This window comes from Pistacia vera, unplaced genomic scaffold, assembly GCF_008641045.1.
Source record: "Pistacia vera cultivar Batoury unplaced genomic scaffold, PisVer_v2 Contig276, whole genome shotgun sequence".
NCBI classification, from domain to species: Eukaryota; Viridiplantae; Streptophyta; class Magnoliopsida; order Sapindales; family Anacardiaceae; genus Pistacia; species Pistacia vera.
In genome coordinates, this window is record NW_022196086.1 from 147,885 (window position 1) to 167,526 (window position 19,642).

The window sequence follows — 19,642 nt, forward strand, 5'->3', positions numbered from 1 at the left end:
CTTATAAAGTAAGGATACCCGTCGTTGATTGAAAAATCTTCTGGGGCAGCTTCCACAAACTTGGTTATATAATACAGTACAAAATATCTACAATCCATATTGTTCCATTGTTGAGGGACCTGGTGAGTGCATTTATCGGTCACAACAAATACATGAAATACTGAACGTATCAACCACTAATTACCATCAACCAACACAATATACTGTTTTATCACCTTAGGCACTAGCAAAGGCAATTTATCAACCAATGCTGGATGCTTGGGCATTGTTCCTGATTCATAAATATCCCTCACAAACCTGCATAATTAAAGTTGGACAATTTGAAGCCCATTCCAATATCACATCTCCAACAATACAATTTCTTAATGTGCTTACAAATAATTGTGAAATAATCAAAGTTTACCATCGAATCAGAGGTTACAGCGTCATTTCGTTTTTCGATCCAAGCGAATCAAGCAGCACCATGCATCGAGTTTTAATTTCCAAGTTCATATCTCCACCAAAGTTTCACAAAATCAGTAAATTCCAATGACCCCTGTTAGCATAATTTATGCATATTATCAATGTCAAGTCTTAAGCAACCGAAATCAACCCATGTCTGTGTTTGGTAAGTATAAAACAAATGCCTAAGGACACAATATCTTCACTCACCAGAGGACTATAGGAATGGACACATATTTCCTTGAGAATATGTCCAATTCGTCAATCCACTTTAGCACGTTCCCTTTGTGGACTTCTTCTGTGTACATAGCATGTTCCATTCGTTAGTCCAAGCTAATGAAATTATGGAAGTTGTCTACTTTAAAACTCCTCAACAACTTCCTGCAGATCAGAAATATGCAATCAATCATATGAGGTAAACATATTATGTAAATATGGCCTGAAGCATCTAAATTGTAAAATAGTTCTGTATCCCATGTGGAGGTCAAACATACTACTGCTTAACAACCCCCCTCCATTTCTGTTTGCCAATCACCTACTTAACCTTCGTTGATTTGTGGCACTTAGATATGTTCATCATTCATTTACATTAGCAAACAATTCTAAACATTTTTCATAACTAAAAGCATTAGTCGGTTTACGAGGTGCAAGGTTGGTACCTTTGCATTTGCTGCCCTTTAAGGCTGAAGGAATCTCCTCACATTCTTCATGTACTGAATGACTGGTCCTGCCTACATTTGCGCATCAATCAATTATGAGCTATGTTAATAAGCATTATTCCCAACCATACAAAAAATTAACTTAAATGATAAGCAAAAGACAACATACAGTAATGATTTTACATTGAGTTTTGACGGGATAGTAAGATGTGTCCTTCAATATTCCTCATCAGGCTTTCAGGATGCCGAAACATCGCTCAATACAATTTCTTGCTTAAGAGTGTTTCATGTTGAAAAATTCTTGTGGCGATACTGGTTGGTGACCTTGCTGCCATTCACTCAAATGATATCTTTGTCCTCGATAAAGGGCCAAAAACCCTTCCTTGTTAGTGTATCCATCATTACATAAATAGTATTGCCCTAAAATAAACAATTTCAAGTCAATAACAATTAATAAGTGTACTATTATGGCAGACACTAACATTAAAAATACAATTTATTTTGTTATATTACCTTGGGGGGCTTTTAATCCATTTCTCCTAGTAATAGCATTCCTAAGAACTCTACCATCTATAGTAGAACTTTCCCACCCAGGGAGGACATATATAAATTGCATGTTAGGTGTGCATACACTAAGGACATTTGTTGTGATTTCACTTTTCCTTGGCCGGTATCTAGGTATATCGTCAGCGAGCACGTGAACCTTTATGTATGTTTCATCTAAGGCTCCCAAACAGTTCTAACACAGAAAAAGAAAAATATTTTAGAGAAAACACTAAGTCTAATTTTAATATGCTACTGAACTACATGTGCATCCTAAACTGAGTGATTAGACTGTACCTTGAACCATTTCCACTGGTCATCGGTTGAGTTCTCGGGAATGGGCTCTGGTTTTTTAAACAGTAGGGTATGCAACCTTAACACGACGTTCAAGACTAGGTGAAAATTGCCGCTTACCGTCTCAATGGATCTGCGCATTTGATGTTTCATGACTTTGGTCTTTTTGTTATGGGCAATGATGTGAAGAAAGGTCCCTATTAATTCTTCTATGGATGAATGACAGGTTGATTTTAAGTTGTCATGTATAGTAAGTAAATTACATAATTTGTCAAATAAAGCCTTATTCATCCTACAACTCTCAAAACATAACTCATCACTTTGGAAAAGCATGGTGTGTAAATTCAACGACCTAACCTTAAACCTAGACGCAGACTCATTGGCATATGATATACCAGCCCTATGTCTACCTCGTATATTAAGTACATTAGCCAACCCATGAAGGACGAGCATGGTGTACATGGTTTCAAACATATCCAAATGGAAGACTAAAAGGGCAACCAAGTGCATCTTCTGCCTGATTGTTAAACAAGCCATAGCTGTTTCACATAATTCATGTATCAAAGCATAATAAACTCAATCAAGCATGTACAAGTCCTTAAACCAATAACAAGCAATCATATATGGAAGAAATCAAACTATACATCAAACACTAAACAACATAAACATCAGAATTTAATAATCTCACCACCAAACAAAAATTCACCTCAAACACTCATACAATTCTCAACGTCCCACACATCAAAATTTCTCATCTATCATATGAACCAACATAAACATCATAAAAAATTCACATCAATCCCTCAAAACTGCCTTCTTTAGCAATTCAATTGGTATTATCTTATTGTGCTTTCTTAAGGTTATTGTACTACAAGTTTCGTTTTAGGTCTAAATTAATTGTTTGTTGTTAATTATTGTGTTGTGGAGAATAAATATTTCAATCTGATTCTCATGCTCGATAGTATGTACATTTTCAGGTTTATCTTGATCGCAGGAATCCAATCATATTTGATTTTATCCAGTTTCTTAACTATGCATGCTTTACCTATTTTGATTAATTCTTAGGTTGTCCAATAAAAATGCTCCAATAATGATTGTAATATATTTTTATTATCTTTCTAACCAACAAATTCTAGTTCTCATGCTGAAAAGTATTTCATACCTCACAGACCACAACATATTTGGACTGTTTTTTGTTTTCATTGTATAGTTTGTTGTCCCTTGGGCATGTGCAAGGTTTTTAGTGGTAGCGGAGGTTTGGTCTCCCAGGTTGTAATATTTTCATTCTTTATACAATTACCTCATTTACCCAAAAATAAAATCTGATACTCTTTCATTTGTTTATGTAGAAATTGTGAGTAAGAAAAGACGATAAACCCACCCCAAATTTTTTTTTATTATTTGTACTCCATCATTTCTCTTAGCATTAAACTAGAGCGTAACTTGATTTGAAGGTTGATTATTTATGTGATTGGTTATTTCTGTTTATCAAATTTTCTGATTTGGGTTTGTTTGCAAGCTTTTAAGCCGAGAAAGATTGTCGTACAGATGCATTCTCTTACCCAATAGCTTGTTTTTCTAATTTTATAGTTCTTTGATGAGGAAGGTTATAAAGAAAGTGCTCGCACGTATGTTAAACTTTCATCTCTAACCCATCCACTCATGTATGCATGTTTTACACCTTTAGATTCTTACGCTTATTTTGTAACTTAATCATGACCATCTTGTGCGTAGGCTCGCACGTGAAAGTGGATATTTCTTTGACTTAAAATTTATTTGAGGACCTCGTACTTGATGGGAAGTGGGAAGAGGTTGAAAGGTATCTTTCTAGTTTCAAAAAGGTTGATGACAATAGGTACACCAAAATCTATTTTTAGATTAGGACGTTAACACGCAAAACCCTAAACTTAATTAATAACAATAATAACTTATTCAAAATTTAAAACAAGGCCATGAGCACATGCCGAATATCCATAAATCACATGTCAAATACCCATAAATTTATACCAACTAAAAACATCATTTCCAATAATAACAATAATAACTTATTCAAGCTTGGAAACATGGCCACATTCACATGCCGAATACCCATAAATTTATACCAACTAACACCATTATCTCATCAACTAAACCCACCCCAACCATGTAGCCAAATATCTACCTAGATGCCACCTAAAACAGTCCAAAGAAAATCAATATCACCCAAAACACAAGTAACCCAGACATGCCAAAGCTCCAACTACAATGTTATTAAAATAATTATCGAATGCACACAAAATTCCAACAATAAATCAATTTAAGCATTTCAATTATCTTGACAAGTCAATTGACCATATATACATAGTATTTCAGCCACCATTAATGCACAGATCGACCAAAAATGCAACCATAAACACATGAAATTCCAACCACCATTGCAACCATAACATTAACCCAAAATGCAGTTCATACACACAATTTCATCCCCAAGACACATAAAAAAGAACACACTCAGCCAAACATAAAATAGAAAAAACAAAGCAACCCTAACTACAACGTAACAAATCACGACATTAAACCAGCAACCTGCTGCCATTTCGAACTATTTTCATGTCATTTTAGCATCAAATCGGTTATTCAATGACAATATTACCCTCTATAAAGTGACACAAAACAACCCTCTCAATTGAATAATCTTCCTATAGCATAAGGAGGTGAGGAACTTACCGAAAACTGCAATTGGAGTGTTATTGGGGGCAAACAGATGGCAACGAAGATTAGACGTTGCTGCGGCGTAGATGCTGGACCAACAACAGAGGCAAAATGGAGAAGTTAGGGTTTAAAATTGCAATCCAAACAAATCATGTTGCAACCATAACAGTAACCCAAAAGTAGTTCATACACACAAGTTTAGCCCTAATACACATAAAAAAGAACACACCAAGCCAAACATTAAATAGAAAAAACAAAAAAACCCTAATTGCAACGCAACAAATCACGACATTAAACTAGCAACCTACTGCTATTTCAAACTATTTTCATGTCATTTTAGCATCAAATCGGTTATTCCATGGCAATATTACCCTCTCTAAAGCGAAACAAACCAACCCTCTCAATTTAATAATCTTCTTACAGCATAAGGAGGTGAGGAACTTACCGAAAACTGTGATTGGAGTGTTGTTGGGAGCAAACAGATGGCGACGAAGACCTGAGGTTGCTGCAACAAAGATGGTGGACTAACGGTAGAGGCAAAATAGAGAAGTTAGGGTTTCAAATTGTAATCCAAACAAATCACGCAACATACAAAGGAAAGAAAGCAAAGGACTTACCGGAAATGGTGATCAGATTGATGAACTGCGAACGAGATCCACAAGAAGAAGATTCCAGCAACGGCGAAGGAGGTTTAGCGCACAAGGAAATCGTTGATATAGGGTTCTGAATTTTTTTTCTTTCTACACTGTAGTTTTAATGAAGTTCAAGGGCATATTGGTCACAATATGCAAATATGTGAGGATAATATGTGTACACCAATCTTCATGGCATTTATGAAAATAATGATAAAAACTAGGGCAATTTCGTCTGAAAAATGAAAACATTGAGGACAAATACGTCTGTTTGTGCAAATTGACTATTTTGTAATTATTAATAAACCAAATGATATTTTCGTCCACATTGTCCACTGTTTAGGGGCAAGATTGGATAGAAATTATGATTATAGGAGGAATGTTTTAATAACAGCCCCCCCAAGTAATATTATTGCCGACAATTTACCCCCTTTTTGGCACTGTTTGTCATTTTTTTTTTCGGTAATGTTTTTGTACAAAACAACCAAACATGGTTATCTACTCAATTAAACAAATATTACCCTTGTTAAAACATTTCAACTCGATCCAAATGGCCCCTAAGAGTAAACGACATGTTCCCACCCAAGGTATAGCTAATCCAAGGTTCCCACCCCTGGTTTCATAAATTCCGGATTCCCACCCTTAAATTAACACCATTTGTATTTTTTGGATTCTGGTATAGTATAGATAGTGCTATTACCAAACCGTTCTTCTCCTCTTCAACATAGACGATGTTTCTCACCAGGCTTTCTACCATTGATGGAGTGCAGTCTTTCATCTTTCCCATTTTTCTACCGGTAATCGAGAGTGACCTTTCACCTTTTCAGCCAACCGCCAACCCACAAACAAGCACCCTTAAATCGCTGGCCAACAGCCACTGCACTTTCGTGTCTTTTCACATTTTCCCGGCCAGATCTCGGTCAATTCTCACACCGAAAATCAACCATGTATGCATCGTTCGACTCCCCTTCCTTTCCTCTTTAAAGCCCATCCCTCATTTGACACTCCCCACTCGTCGTTTGTTGCCCGCAATATGCACTTACTATTGCGAGACAGTCACGGTTTTGCAGCCCGCTCATCCGTTTTTTGTTGGGTATTGGTGTTTGATCGGTGAGGTTTGTTATTTTTGAAGTGTTGTTTGCTTGTGTTGCTGTTGTGTTGATTTATGGTCGTCAGCAATCCCTCCACTACTCCAACCTGGTTGCTTTGTCATTGCCCACCACTTGTTCGACCATTTGTTGCAACCAGCCTAGCCAACCCAGTGCCTATCCTTCATTCTTGCCCATGCAGCCTGCATGAAGATGGGAGGAGGGACAGAAAACCAGGGGTAGAAACAAAATTATTTTGAAATTTCATATTTAATATAATGTTAAATGACTACTTTATCCTTTGATCATTATAATAAAAAATTTCTGTTAATTTAAGGGTGGAAATATGAAATTTATGAGAACAAGGGTGGAAACCTTGAATTTCGCTAAACCTTAGATGAGAACATGTCATTTGCTCAACTTTTAATTAAAAATTGGACCCCACAGACTTCAAAATTACATACTATACTTCACGATTGTTACTTTTAAAATAGACTATTGGCTGATTTGACAATGGGGCAATCTAACAGTTCCTTATACATACATACATACATACATGTGTGTGTGTGTGTGTATTCTTAATCCATTTTAACAGCTCAATTAACTATAGAGGAGGTAAATGTGTATTTCTGAAACCTTTGGGGTCCAAGTAAATTTACTAATTTAGGGAGTAAATGAGTTTTATTCCAAAGAAAAATGAACAATAAAGATCCTTAATAATACCAACTATTTAACCTAATTATTATGTCAGCATTAAGATCTACTCAACTAATGAAGGAATTTCCAATTGGAAAATATTTTAAGGCTTTTGGAGAGTAGATTTCAATCATATCTCAATTTTCTGATAGATTTTTTTTTTTTTCATAAAAAATACATATAATTTATATGTAATAAAAAGGACAATATAATTAAAAGAATATATATTAACCACAAACATGAATAAAAATAAATACACGTGCCTGAGAGCTTTAAAAAGTTTAAATTATGTGAGAATTTAAACCTTATCTTATGATATTTATTTTAAATATTAATTCTTTCTAGAGTACTAAAACATATGTGCAAATATTAACGTTATTCTCTGTGTGGACCATCGAATAAACTTTCTTAAAATGTAATGATGATTATATATAAAAAAAAAATAACATTAAATTTTCATACGACAATATTCTACTAGTTGGGAGTAGTAATAAAAACACAGCGTACCGTGTTGATTATATCTAATATTTGATTGTATGTCAGCTAGCATACTACTTATTCACAGTTAGCCACACGCCAAATATACACACTAATAATTAAAGAAAAGAAAATTTTAAGTTACAAGGGTATGTCGAATTTTTATTGAATAACATGTTTTAAATTCATATAAAAAGAATAGGAATGGAAGATAGTGAAGATCTTTGTAAATCAATAGTTAGGTAAAATTTTGTGGTCAGGGTTTCACTTCAGAATCACATGATAAATGTTGCGCCCTGACATTTTGGACAATACGGTCCAAACACGTTGTAGGAGGAAAATGTGGCTTTTACGTGTACTACTACATAACAAATATTATTTATAATATGTGTTACGTGGTGCAGCTGGGCTTGGGCGTGTGGTGGCCCGGCTTAATTAAATGTCTTTATCAAAACGCCGCCTGTCATCAAGCCAAAGCCAGACTCTAGAATTAGTTGATTTGATTTAACCGTCCATCAAATTTATACGAACCATCTTATCAAAAAAGGTCACAATTTTCACAGCTCTTTAGCTGGACATTTTCAATTGTGCTTCTTACCAGAAACACATACAAAATGTGTATTTAATGAATGGACTGTTATAAAATAAGCTAGCACATGCCCTCAAACTGTTGTTTTTGAGACCCTCTTAATGATTAATAGGCCCAGAAAATAGAAATTATTCAGTAGAAAATTAGGTTGTGCAGGTCTAGGTCATTGCAGCCGTGAACTTAATGAATTTCAGCTCATACTTCATTAACCAAATTGATTAAGATTGGCAGTTTTCCATTCTGGGGAGTTGAGAATTCGACTTCACGTATACCCAACACAGAAAAGAGTGTGAAAGCGAAAAGATTATCGGCTTGAACATTAAAGTTATTAGGTAAGGCAGTCGAAGGAGAATGGCATCAGTTTGACTCGCCATGGCCCATGCAACTGCTTCTTAATTCCTAGAGGTGCCAAGTGCTACATCTTAATCATTGAATAAGTCTAAATTATAATAAATATATATCTCATCATTTATATGCACAACAAATTTATTATATTATATTATAAGATTTAATTAAACATTCTTTCAAATGATTAGATTTTCTAATGTAATAAAATAAATAAACATTCTTAGATTGAATTGAACCACATGCATTACAATAAGTAGCAATATTCATTAATATCAATGGGTGTGTCTTCCCCAAATTCCCTTGAGTTCCGAAAGAAGGCCATGGACATGGATTGGCACCGCTATATAAATAGTTAAGGTTTGACTGATCAGTTCGATCCAGTCCTTATAACATACAATTCTTATGTATAGATTAATTATTATTTAATTAACATCGCAATTATGTATACAAAGCACAGTTGGCACAATTATAACTTCTTGTAGTTCCAAAAGTAAACTGGTGCCTAAAATTGGGTTTCTGACGGTGGCTATATCTCCACTCCTCCACTTGACCATCTTCGTCAAGTGGAGGAGTGGGTGTGGCACTCTGCTCTTATTACGCGTTCGCACAAAAAAGATAAAAAGTTAAATGGATTATCACCAGAACTAAAAGCATCTTGAAATAAATAGAAACTTTTGTTCAAGCAAGACAAGGTCACACTAACCACGTAAATGTCCACGTGAAATTTTTTAATGAAGCATATAAATTTAATTGCTATAAAAAGGAAATCCTAGAAAAGTGGTTCTGTTCTTGTCATACTCTAAATCCTAATTTGCGCGTGATTGACTGATTCCAGTTGCATTAGGAACTAAATTTTACCAAAATGTTTAGAGGCGTCCTTGTTTTGTTTCTTTTTTCACAAGAAAAAAAATTTGGGTAAAGGAAATTAAAATGGAAGAGAGATAGTATGTGCATTATCTTCCTGTATAATTGTTTGGCTAGATGAAGTAATAAAAGTAGAAAATATTAGAGAAAGAAAAAGAAGAATAAATGTTTTTATGAATTAACTTGATGTATTTGTTGCCGTGTTAAAGGACGTATTATAATTACGTGCCAGTAAGAATTATATATATAATTGTTTTCCATATGTTATATATTATAAAGTATATTTTGATATTATTTTTCCTTACTATTATTCCCATGAATCAAATATGATCAATAAAAAGAACATCGGGTCAGCTATATATTACTATAATAGCTAATGGACAAATTACTTCTTTGGAAAAATATACAGAAAACCCCCAAAATTAATTGATTATATATTTGTATATATTAAAATAAAACCTCTCTATAGTAATAACTTATATATAGGAATAACATTTTTATAGTTATAAAAAATTCTAATTCCATCTTAAGATAGTTATAAATAAGAATAAACTCTACATTATAATATGAAATTTAAGAAAAGGTCCGAATTCAGTGAACTACTATCTAAATTTCAACTTAACATTGCAACTGATCAACTACTCAAGAAATTACTTGCCACATGACATTTGACACTTCCACGTTTGTAATGTGAAAATTAAAGTGATGATACGATTCCAGTGAATCAACACAGACAAATGAGTCAGCTGTTAATATATTTCTAATTCTAGTGCACAATTAAGTTCTGAATCCTTTCATTCCAGCTCAATCTAAGTGAGTGTCCACTTCATATACAGAAATTACAAGCATACAAAACCTTCACGACATGTTAAACTTAACGAAATATAAAGTTGAAAAACCTGAAAAGGATCAACTTTTCTAGAAGTACTTTATCAGCTAATTGGACGGCAACTGCCCTCTCTCTATATTTTCTTTCTGTAATTATGGTTTGTACCACTTATAGTATATTGTTTGAACTGAAAGACTGCTGCGAAATTTTGGGATTCAAAGATTGACAATTAGTGGACAGTACTCTCTTGATTCTTTTCAAGTACAGATTTCACACAAGAACAAGGACATAATTTATTATGACCAAATGAAGAGTATATGGATGGAGTAGTGAAAAAGAAATTTATTACTCTTTATTTCTTTTCAGCTGTGTACGATTGTTAGCTTCAAAGAGAATTATTGTTCTTAATTAACAAGGACTGCATTTTTCTTTTAATATAAAGATGGAGTTTGTATTTGTTATCTTATGTTAAATGTATTTACTATAATAAGGTTTTCTTTTACGTACATATATACATTTACTCCACTCACCTGATTTTCTTTCGAACAATTTTCGCATTTTGAAGAATTTTGTTTTTTTTGTTTTTTTGAGTAGTTTATATTCATGATCTTATAGTAATGTTCTTTGTTCTAGCCGATAGTTAAAGGCAATTTTAATTTCAGGCAATTAAGGGCTTCAATAGTATTTGGAGAATCATCCCCCAGTGAATTGTTTTCTCCAAAGACAGATTCTCATACTTTTTTATTCCTTTTTTTTTTTCCTAAAAATATATATCTTTATCAAATTTAATATGACATGCCAATTATTATATGGAGACTCTCATAAATTAAAATTTTAAAATATGCACAGAGAGAGAGAGAGAGAGAGAGAGAGAGAATGTATTAATTACTTATGTTCCAAGTTATTGCATAGAGTCAACATTTATTTTTCAATGTAAATTTTAGATTTGGAAATTTTTATTTGATATGTACAAATACCTTCTTTTTTTTTTTTTTTTTTTTTTTTTATCATTACAAGTGTTGGGTTAGCTTGTGTACACTTTAACTAATCTATCAGAACTTTAAAACTATTGATCGAATAAGAGTTCTAATAGTCATTTTTATTAGTGTCTGGAAGCTCAAAGTCAAGAACTCATAGAACTTCCTTTTACTTTTTTACTATCAGACAATCTAGTGGTGATCAATGAACAAATACTTTGATGAACATAGTAAATCCATGATGAGAACTACATCAATACAATATTCGTCTCAAAAATCCCAAGATTAAAAAAAAAAAAAATGTTCATTAGTATGATGATATTAAATATCTTATAAAGAATCCATCGTATTCCTAACACTTTTAGAGTTTTTGGTGACATGGTGAACAACTAACTAAATTCCATCTTTAATTAGTTGAATATAGAGTATAGACCGAGTGAGAGGAGATCAAAAAAAAATATTTAACACATCAATTAATGGAAAGAAAGGAAAAAAGAAAATTTGTTTAGACTATAATATCAACTATCGTCTTAAATTTTGACTTTCAATGTACAGATAAAATTTATAAAATCTTTATGAAGACAAGTTCGATTATGATATTATAAAGAGTAAACGACTTTTTTCCACCCAAATAATGGTTTAATAATACTTTTTCATCTATAGACTTTTAAAATACCAATTTACTATTCAAATTTATATTTCTTTTTTTATATCGGCATCGTTGCGACCCCACACCATCACTATTCACTTCTTCGATCATCACTCACCAAAACATCTCAAACCCTATTTTCATCGACCTTATCAATCGTCGATAATCAAGCGATTAGTGTTTGAGCAGCCACCCTTCTCAAGTCAAATTCCAATCAATTCCAACCATCAAAATGTAATCTTCCATCACCAAAATATGCACACACAGAGAGGGAGAGAGAGAGTATTAATTACGTATGTTCCAAGTTATTGCATAGAGTCAACATTTATTTTTCCAAGTAAATTTTAGATTTGGAAAATTTTATTTGATATGTACAAATACTTTTTTTTATTTTTTATCATCAGGGGTGTTCAGACCAGCTTGCGTGTACCTCAACTAATCTCCCGAGGCCCTGGAACTATTAATTGAGTAAAAGTCTCGATTATCACTCCTATTAAGAGTCTCAATGGATATCCCTATTAATACCTGAGGGAACTCAAACTCAAGAGTTCACGAGATCTTCTTTTGCTCTTATATTATCAAACCACCCAGTAGTGGTTAATGTACAAATACTTTGAACATAATAAATCCATGATGAGAACTACATCAATATAGACCGAGTGAGAGAGAGAGAAAAAAATATTTAACACAGAGTTAATGGAAAGAAAGGGAAAATTGTTTTGACTAAAATATCAACTATCGCCTTAAATTTGACTTTTAATGTAAAGATAAAATTTATAGAACTGGAATCCGAGCATACGAAGACAGTTTAAACGTATCAAGTTTGATTATGGTATTAATGTTGTTATGCCTGGGAAATCAAGGGCTGACGTGAGAAATCATGTGATGGAGTGTGACCTGCTCCTGTCAGAACAGTAAGTGCACGTCAAGCCTGCCAGACGCTGTGGAGCCCCCACGTGTCCATTCCCTGCTCCAAATCGCGTGAAATCAGCTTGGAAGGTGGGCAATGTGACGTAAAGCTGGATTTTGCCCTGACATTCGCACCATCCCACGGATTTAATGATGATTACTTACACTCATCTCACTATAAAAAGGGAAAGACCCCTTCATTGGGGGGATTCGGCCATTTTACACTCTGAACTAGCTTTCTCTGTCTCTCTCTTGTACCTTTGTATTTACTTTTCCCTAATCATTTGTAAATCAGTCCGTTGTTGCGACCTGACCCACAACACTAATACAACTATCAATGGACGTAGGACTTGCTACCTTAGCATCCGAACCACTTTAAAAAGCTCTCATTATTGCATTTACTCTACGTATTACCCATAATCACGTGTGTCTCTTGGTCAACACAACGTTACGCACGTGTCGATTAGTTGGTGTCAAAATCACGCATCAACAAATGTCATTCTCTTTCTTCATCTAATTAATAATTTTTCAAAATAAAAAATTTGATATTGTTGATTGATGGTATATTCATTCCCTATAGGCATAAAATAAATGAAATACATAGAAGAATTTCAAATGCAGCCTTGAGCTTGAAGAAAAAAAAAAAAGATGAAATGACACCTTAACAGAAAATAGTTGAGAAGCGCTATATTTTCTTCGATATAATAATTTGCTAAAGGAATTTTGTGTCTAATAAGAAAGAGAGGATTCAGTTTGAGATATGGTGTTTGACAAAAGCACCCAATATGAATATCGAGATGCATGAGATGAGATGGGATTATAATTAGTCTACCAAAACGTATAGAAAAAAGGTGCTTATATCATGTCATCTGGCTGCTGCCTTACGTCTTACAGGCTTATGCCAACTATTACTACTTTACGGTTTACGTGAAACACATCTAAAACAACCCTTTATTTATTTCTTACCATATTGATAATGAATTTCACATTACTTTACATAAACATCTAAACTACTTACAACTTTCATGCAAAGGTGTCTTTGTCCCATCTCCATCCCTCCACTGTTTTTTTTACAGCTTGCTGTACTCTGTTATGAAGCTCATTACCATTCTCGCTGGATCAAGTTTTAAACATTAATTAAATTGTTTATTAAAGCTTAATTTTACTTAAATGTGATGAATTAAATACTTAATCTGGGAAGAAGAACATGTGTGTGGGTATCACATGTTCTTTAATTCTTGTATTAGAATTTTGCAAGTCAATATTCCAATATAGTAGATTCCATGAGCTCATTGCACACGAAAATAGACAGTTTTCTCAGTTTCCACACATGAAAAAGGGTATACGTTACTAATTATGTTTTATATATTTTCTGATTGGTTTCTCATAATCCACGTGGAAGTCAGCTAAACACCAGTCAAAATATCCAACGTGAACTCATCCATTGGTTGAACCCTTTGGAGACGTCCAGGCGCCGTCCACACTGTAAAATAATATAATTTTGTTGTCTTAAGCGCGCGTTACCAGCTAGCTGTATAAAAGCCAAACCGCTAGCAGTTTGACATCAAAAACCAAAAGCAACATACTTTATAATATAACAAAATTATGAAAATTATAAAAATAAAAATAAGATTAAGATACTGTACCGTAAAGACAATTTAAGAAAGTTGACCTTTACGGAGTTGAAAAATGTTTCAAACGTATTTTCAAATAGGTACTTGTCGTAGTCAAAACTCCGACATTCTTGAACCAGGCCAATCTCCTCCTATAAATACCCATTTGATCTCCCAGTTTTTATATCAACCAAAATACAAAAAAGATATATAAAAGCTAGTGTTTTGAGAGAGAAAGAGAAAGAAAAAAAGAGAGAGAGAGAGAGAGAATCTATGGCTTTGCTTCTGTTATCTTCTGTGTTTAACTTAGCATTAATGGTGTTTCTTTTATTCATGTCCTTGAGAGTGTTGCTTTCTTGCTGGATTTTGCCTGTTTTAGCATATCATAAGATTAAAACGAGTGGGCTTCGAGGCCCGACTCCAAATTTTCCTTTTGGGAATATCAGTGAGATGAAGAAGAAGAAGACGAAAAGTGATTCTTCATCACTTGGGTCGTCTTCAACTATCTCTCATGATATACACTCAGCTCTTTTTCCTTACTTTGCTCGGTGGCAACAGTCTTATGGTAAGTCATTTAATAACAAAACCCTAATGGATCTTACAAATTTGTGCAATCAGTTTGTACAAGATCTGTTAATCTTTTGAACGTACGTATATGTGTGTATTGATTATGAGTCCTTTATAAATTTTGCAGGCAAAGTGTTCATCTACTGGCTGGGTACAGAGCCATTTTTACGCATTGCAGATCCAGAGTTTCTTAAGAAATCGTCTTCAGGGGTTATGGGAAAGAGTTGGGGAAAACCAAACGTATTTAAATATGACAGAAAACCCATGTTTGGTGACGGGTTAGTCATGGTTGAAGGTGATGAATGGGTTCGTCTTCGGCATGTAATCACACCTGCATTCTCTTCCTCCAACTTGAAGGTCTCTTTCTCTCTCTTTCTCTCTCGTCCAAATTAATACAAATATGGATCCCAACAAAAAAAAAAAACAATAATACTCTACTTACTAATAAATCATACAAAATTTTTATATAAAATGAAGTGACAATAAATAAATAAATAAGTTAAACAAAAAGTTAAACTTATTATATTTATTTTTCTACTCGTTTTTTGTATGAAGATCTTTCGTAAGATTTCTTTATAAGTGTAACAGTATTAAAAAAAAAGTTTTTTAATACATGTTTTTTTTTAAGTTGAAAAGAACATTTTTCATAATGAAATATGAATTTCAACCTAGTTTCACCATGCGATTTCAAACTCTTGACTTGTTCACCTTGATAGCCGACCCGACCATATATATGACTGAAGACGCTAATCTCTACTTGATCATTATTTATAAAAGAAAACCACAATTTCCATATAAAATTTTAATATTTAATAATTTATCTACTCTATAATCTTAAAGTTAGGCTATAAATTGGTGGTTATAATTGCACTTTGTTGCAAGAGTCAAACTATAATCCATTACATATATCTTTCATTGGATCTTAGTCTTAGCCATAATGTTATTTATCAGTAATATTGCTTAATTTATGTTGCTTGTCCAATAGGCTATGGCAAGTTTAATGGTGGAGTCCACCTCTAAAATGCTAGACAAGTGGAGTAGCCTCACAAATTCCGGGAACCCAGAAATCGACGTAGAAAGAGAAATTATAGCAACGGCCGGTGAAATCATCGCAAAAACCAGCTTCGGCATAAGCTACGAAAATGGAAGAGAAGTATTAAAAAAATTAACCGACATGCAGGTTGCACTTTTCAAGTACAACCGCTATGTGGGTGTCCCTTTCAGCAGTTTTATGAACCCTATGCAAAACTTGGAGGCCATAAAACTTGGAAAAGAAATAGATAGTCTTCTTCAATCGATCATAACTGCCCGAAAGAAAGCTGGTAATAACGGGCATCCTTCGAAGGACTTATTGGGACTATTGCTAGAAGCAAACGATGTGGATGATCGGAAAGGGAAGACATTAACGGAAAGGGAACTGATCGATCAGTGCAAGACTTTCTTCTTCGGCGGTCAAGAAACGACGGCTTTGGCATTGTCGTGGACTTTGATGCTTTTGGCAATCAATCCAGAGTGGCAAAACCAGTTGAGAGAGGAGATAAGAGAAGTGATTGGAGATAAAGATATCGATTTCCAATTGCTTGCTGGACTAAAGAAGGTAATTTATGCTTTTATCACATGATATTGCTCGCTGAATTAATTTCTTGAGGTGAATTTTCTAGAAAAAAGATTAGTATACTATATTTTATACATAACACGTTTGGTGCATTTGAAAATAAATTCATATATTAAGGTCTTACCCTAAAAAAAGAGTCACTTGTCACCCACATATAAAAGATGCATGGTCTCTCAAGTCTTATGCACAAAAACACTATTGCCTTCTAGAATTTACCATCTGGCACTAATTAATTTTGGTTAATACAATTATTTATTTAATATCATACAACTTTATAATGCGTAAGATATTTTATGACCAAAAAAAACAAAACAACAAACTTGTCATTCTGTATCTTGACCAAAAAGGGAAACACCAATGTTGTCATTATATAAAATAATATATAATAAATTAATAATATTATTATTAAATAATTTAAAGGAGTCATTCGTCAAAAGTCAAACCGCAAAAAAAAAAAAATACTTATATGTTCTAGTCCACGCGTTGAAGCGCGTGAACAAAGAGATGTTCCGGCTTAAAAAACGATGACGTCAGATGAATGTCATATAAATGGCGTACAAAATAGCACTTTTTTGTGTTATCTTCGCACGCATGGCGACAAATAAGAATAAAATAATTTTGAGCGGCCGAAACCAAACAAAAATCAACGGTGTCGGCCCCTTGAGCCGTCGAGTTCTCTGTTTGGTCCACGCAGAGTCCAAACTCAAGATTATTTTCTACTGCTTACCGCCCAAATCCAATCTCTCCGTGTTTCTATAAGTATTTGTTCCGTCCATAAATTAGAGATGTTTATATTGAATAAATATTTCATCTTTACTAATTAATGTGTTCATTTGTTGCAGATGGGATGGGTGATGAATGAAGTTCTACGACTATATCCACCGGCACCAAATGCGCAAAGGCAAGCGCGCCAAAATATTAAAGTTGATGACGTGGTGGTTCCCAAAGGAACCAATTTGTGGATTGATGTGGTGGCCATGCATCATGATCCCACTTTGTGGGGCGACGACGTGAATGAGTTCAAGCCAGAGAGGTTCAGGGACGATCCATTATACGGTGGGTGCAAACACAAGATGGGTTTTTTGCCTTTTGGTTTTGGAGGGAGAATGTGTGTTGCTCGGAACTTGGCCATGATGGAGTATAAGGCTGTTTTAACCAAAATTCTGTCGAGGTTTTCCGTGAAGCTCTCCCCAAATTATCGCCATGCGCCTTCGATTGTGCTCTCCCTCAGGCCGACCCATGGGTTGCCCCTCATAGTTGAACCCCTGTAATCAGTTTAATCAATCACAAAGTTTTTCTACTATGTAGTGAGTTGATAGATTACGAGGTGTATTACATCGTATAATCGTTGCTATGCTTAAGTCTGAACAATCGTGCTTAGGGACTAATAAGCTCACTGGTTAATAATAGTTCCAGGGACAGCAGCAGTATTACCTAACACAGTGGTGTTGCCTGCGTTTGGTGGAGGTACTGTTTGATTGAGAGGAGGAACATTCTGAATTCGATTTAGGAGAGAGGCATCTAGAGTTGCCTGTGAAGAATTTGATCGTGGAGAAGAGGAGGTAGACATTGTTTGAAGAGAATAGATAGTTGAAGAAAAAAAAATCTGTTCTATGACAGTAATAGCTCTGATACCATAATTGATAAATGAGAGATATAAAATTGGCTTGTTATATTCATAGCATTTTACAACTTTAAATACATCTCAAGGAGCCGTTTCAGCTCTACAAACAAGGAATAAAAAACTAACCACATTCTCCACAACACATTACACTTTCAACCACAAACAAACTAAAAGTAAAAGAAAGCCAATAAGTTAGGAGCAATTCTTATCATGTTCTATCAGTTAAGTTATCTATTGATCAGGCTACAAGTAGGCGATCTTGGTCACTCGATTTTGACATGGTCTCTGCACAGCTAACGAGAATCGGACTGCAGGAAAATCACGCACAACGATTACATTCTCTTGGATGGATATCAAACTCATTAATCTCTTCCAAAAAGGATTATTTACCGTCAAACACATTACACATGCTTGGACAATAAAAAGTAAAACTCGAGAATATAATCCAAACTAATCTTTGACCGACCAAGTTAATAACTTTAGACATTTGAATTAATGTTGAGATCAAAATTGTCCACGGAGCTGAAACTATTGACTATACAAAACCTCATGTTTACCAAACTTAAAAATGAACTTTTAAATTTGTTCAGGTGAAACTCGTTGAAGATTCTCTCAATAGTCTTCATGGCAATGCGAATATTGCACGTTTTCGAAGTTTGAATTCGCATGCAAATGCTTATTATATAATCCCTAGTTCTAAATTAATTAATTGTAAGACTGTCGCTGAATTCGTTTTTTGTTTCTAACAATCCCAACATTGATTCAACTGTGCCGTCAATGGTTGAGTCTTTATACATGAGTGCAACAATCAATTCAATTGATTAGTGTAGACGGTAAAATCTACGGTTACGGAAAGGGGGGTCTGATCCCGCAAGGTTCAGACCACTAGCAATCCGTTGCACCTGCGCACACAAAGAAACAAGTGTAAAGCGAACAAGAAACACCAGGGTGGTGTTTGCCATAAGCATTTCAACGCTCAAATCAGTAAGGTTGAATGAGGCTAATTTAGTGAGGGTAAGAGAAAGAGAGGGTTACCGGAAGTTTAGTTGAAGACTAGAACTACGGCGGCGGTGTATAGCTCTCAAAGGTGAGAACTAGGGGGTTTGAAGGTGTAATGTTGAATGAATTGTGAGAGGCCAGCCTCTGTTTATATAGCAATTGTAGGATCTTCGAATCCTAGTAGGACTATGAGTCCATAATGATTGAGGTTTAGTGAATAGGAAAGTCTTCAATTCACTTGCCTTAGTAGGGGAAAGAGTCTTATTTAGTCTAAGATTCGAATCTTTGATGAATCAGGATATAGATGAATCTTTTCAAGAGAATCTAGATAGTATCGAAATAGGAAGTAGGTAGCCTTGGGGTTTAAGTAAACCCTTGGTTCAGTAGGTGATCTTGGATCAATGGGCCTGGGCCTAGATAAACTGATGGTAAGGCCTAAGTGAATCAAGGCCTTAGTGATTGGGCTCAATCTGTAAGCAACCTAGTAGGTGTAATGAGTTGACCCATTACGTAAATTCTGTTGTGGGCCTAACTGGAA

The 19,642-nt window shown here is 34.4% G+C and overlaps 1 protein-coding gene across 1 annotated transcript; it reads left to right on the plus strand.

The window, feature by feature from the left end:
- Positions 1 to 14,572: 14,572 nt before the first annotated feature.
- On the plus strand, positions 14,573 to 17,767 carry LOC116133874 (cytokinin hydroxylase-like). The gene is made up of 4 exons (XM_031419548.1): positions 14,573 to 14,864; positions 14,994 to 15,223; positions 15,852 to 16,463; positions 17,324 to 17,767. Exons 1-4 carry the CDS (start codon positions 14,573 to 14,575, stop codon positions 17,750 to 17,752), a joined length of 1,563 nt encoding a protein of 520 aa, XP_031275408.1. The 3' UTR covers positions 17,753 to 17,767.
- The last annotated feature ends 1,875 nt before the right edge of the window (positions 17,768 to 19,642 follow it).

Coding starts and splice junctions, on each gene's coding strand:
- LOC116133874 (XM_031419548.1), top strand. CDS start 14,573: ATGGCTTTGCTTCTGTTATCTTCTGTGTTTAACTTAGCATTAATGGTG. Junction 15,224..15,851: donor TCTCTTCCTCCAACTTGAAG/GTCTCTTTCTCT, acceptor CTTGTCCAATAG/GCTATGGCAAGTTTAATGGT. Junction 16,464..17,323: donor TGCTTGCTGGACTAAAGAAG/GTAATTTATGCT, acceptor CATTTGTTGCAG/ATGGGATGGGTGATGAATGA.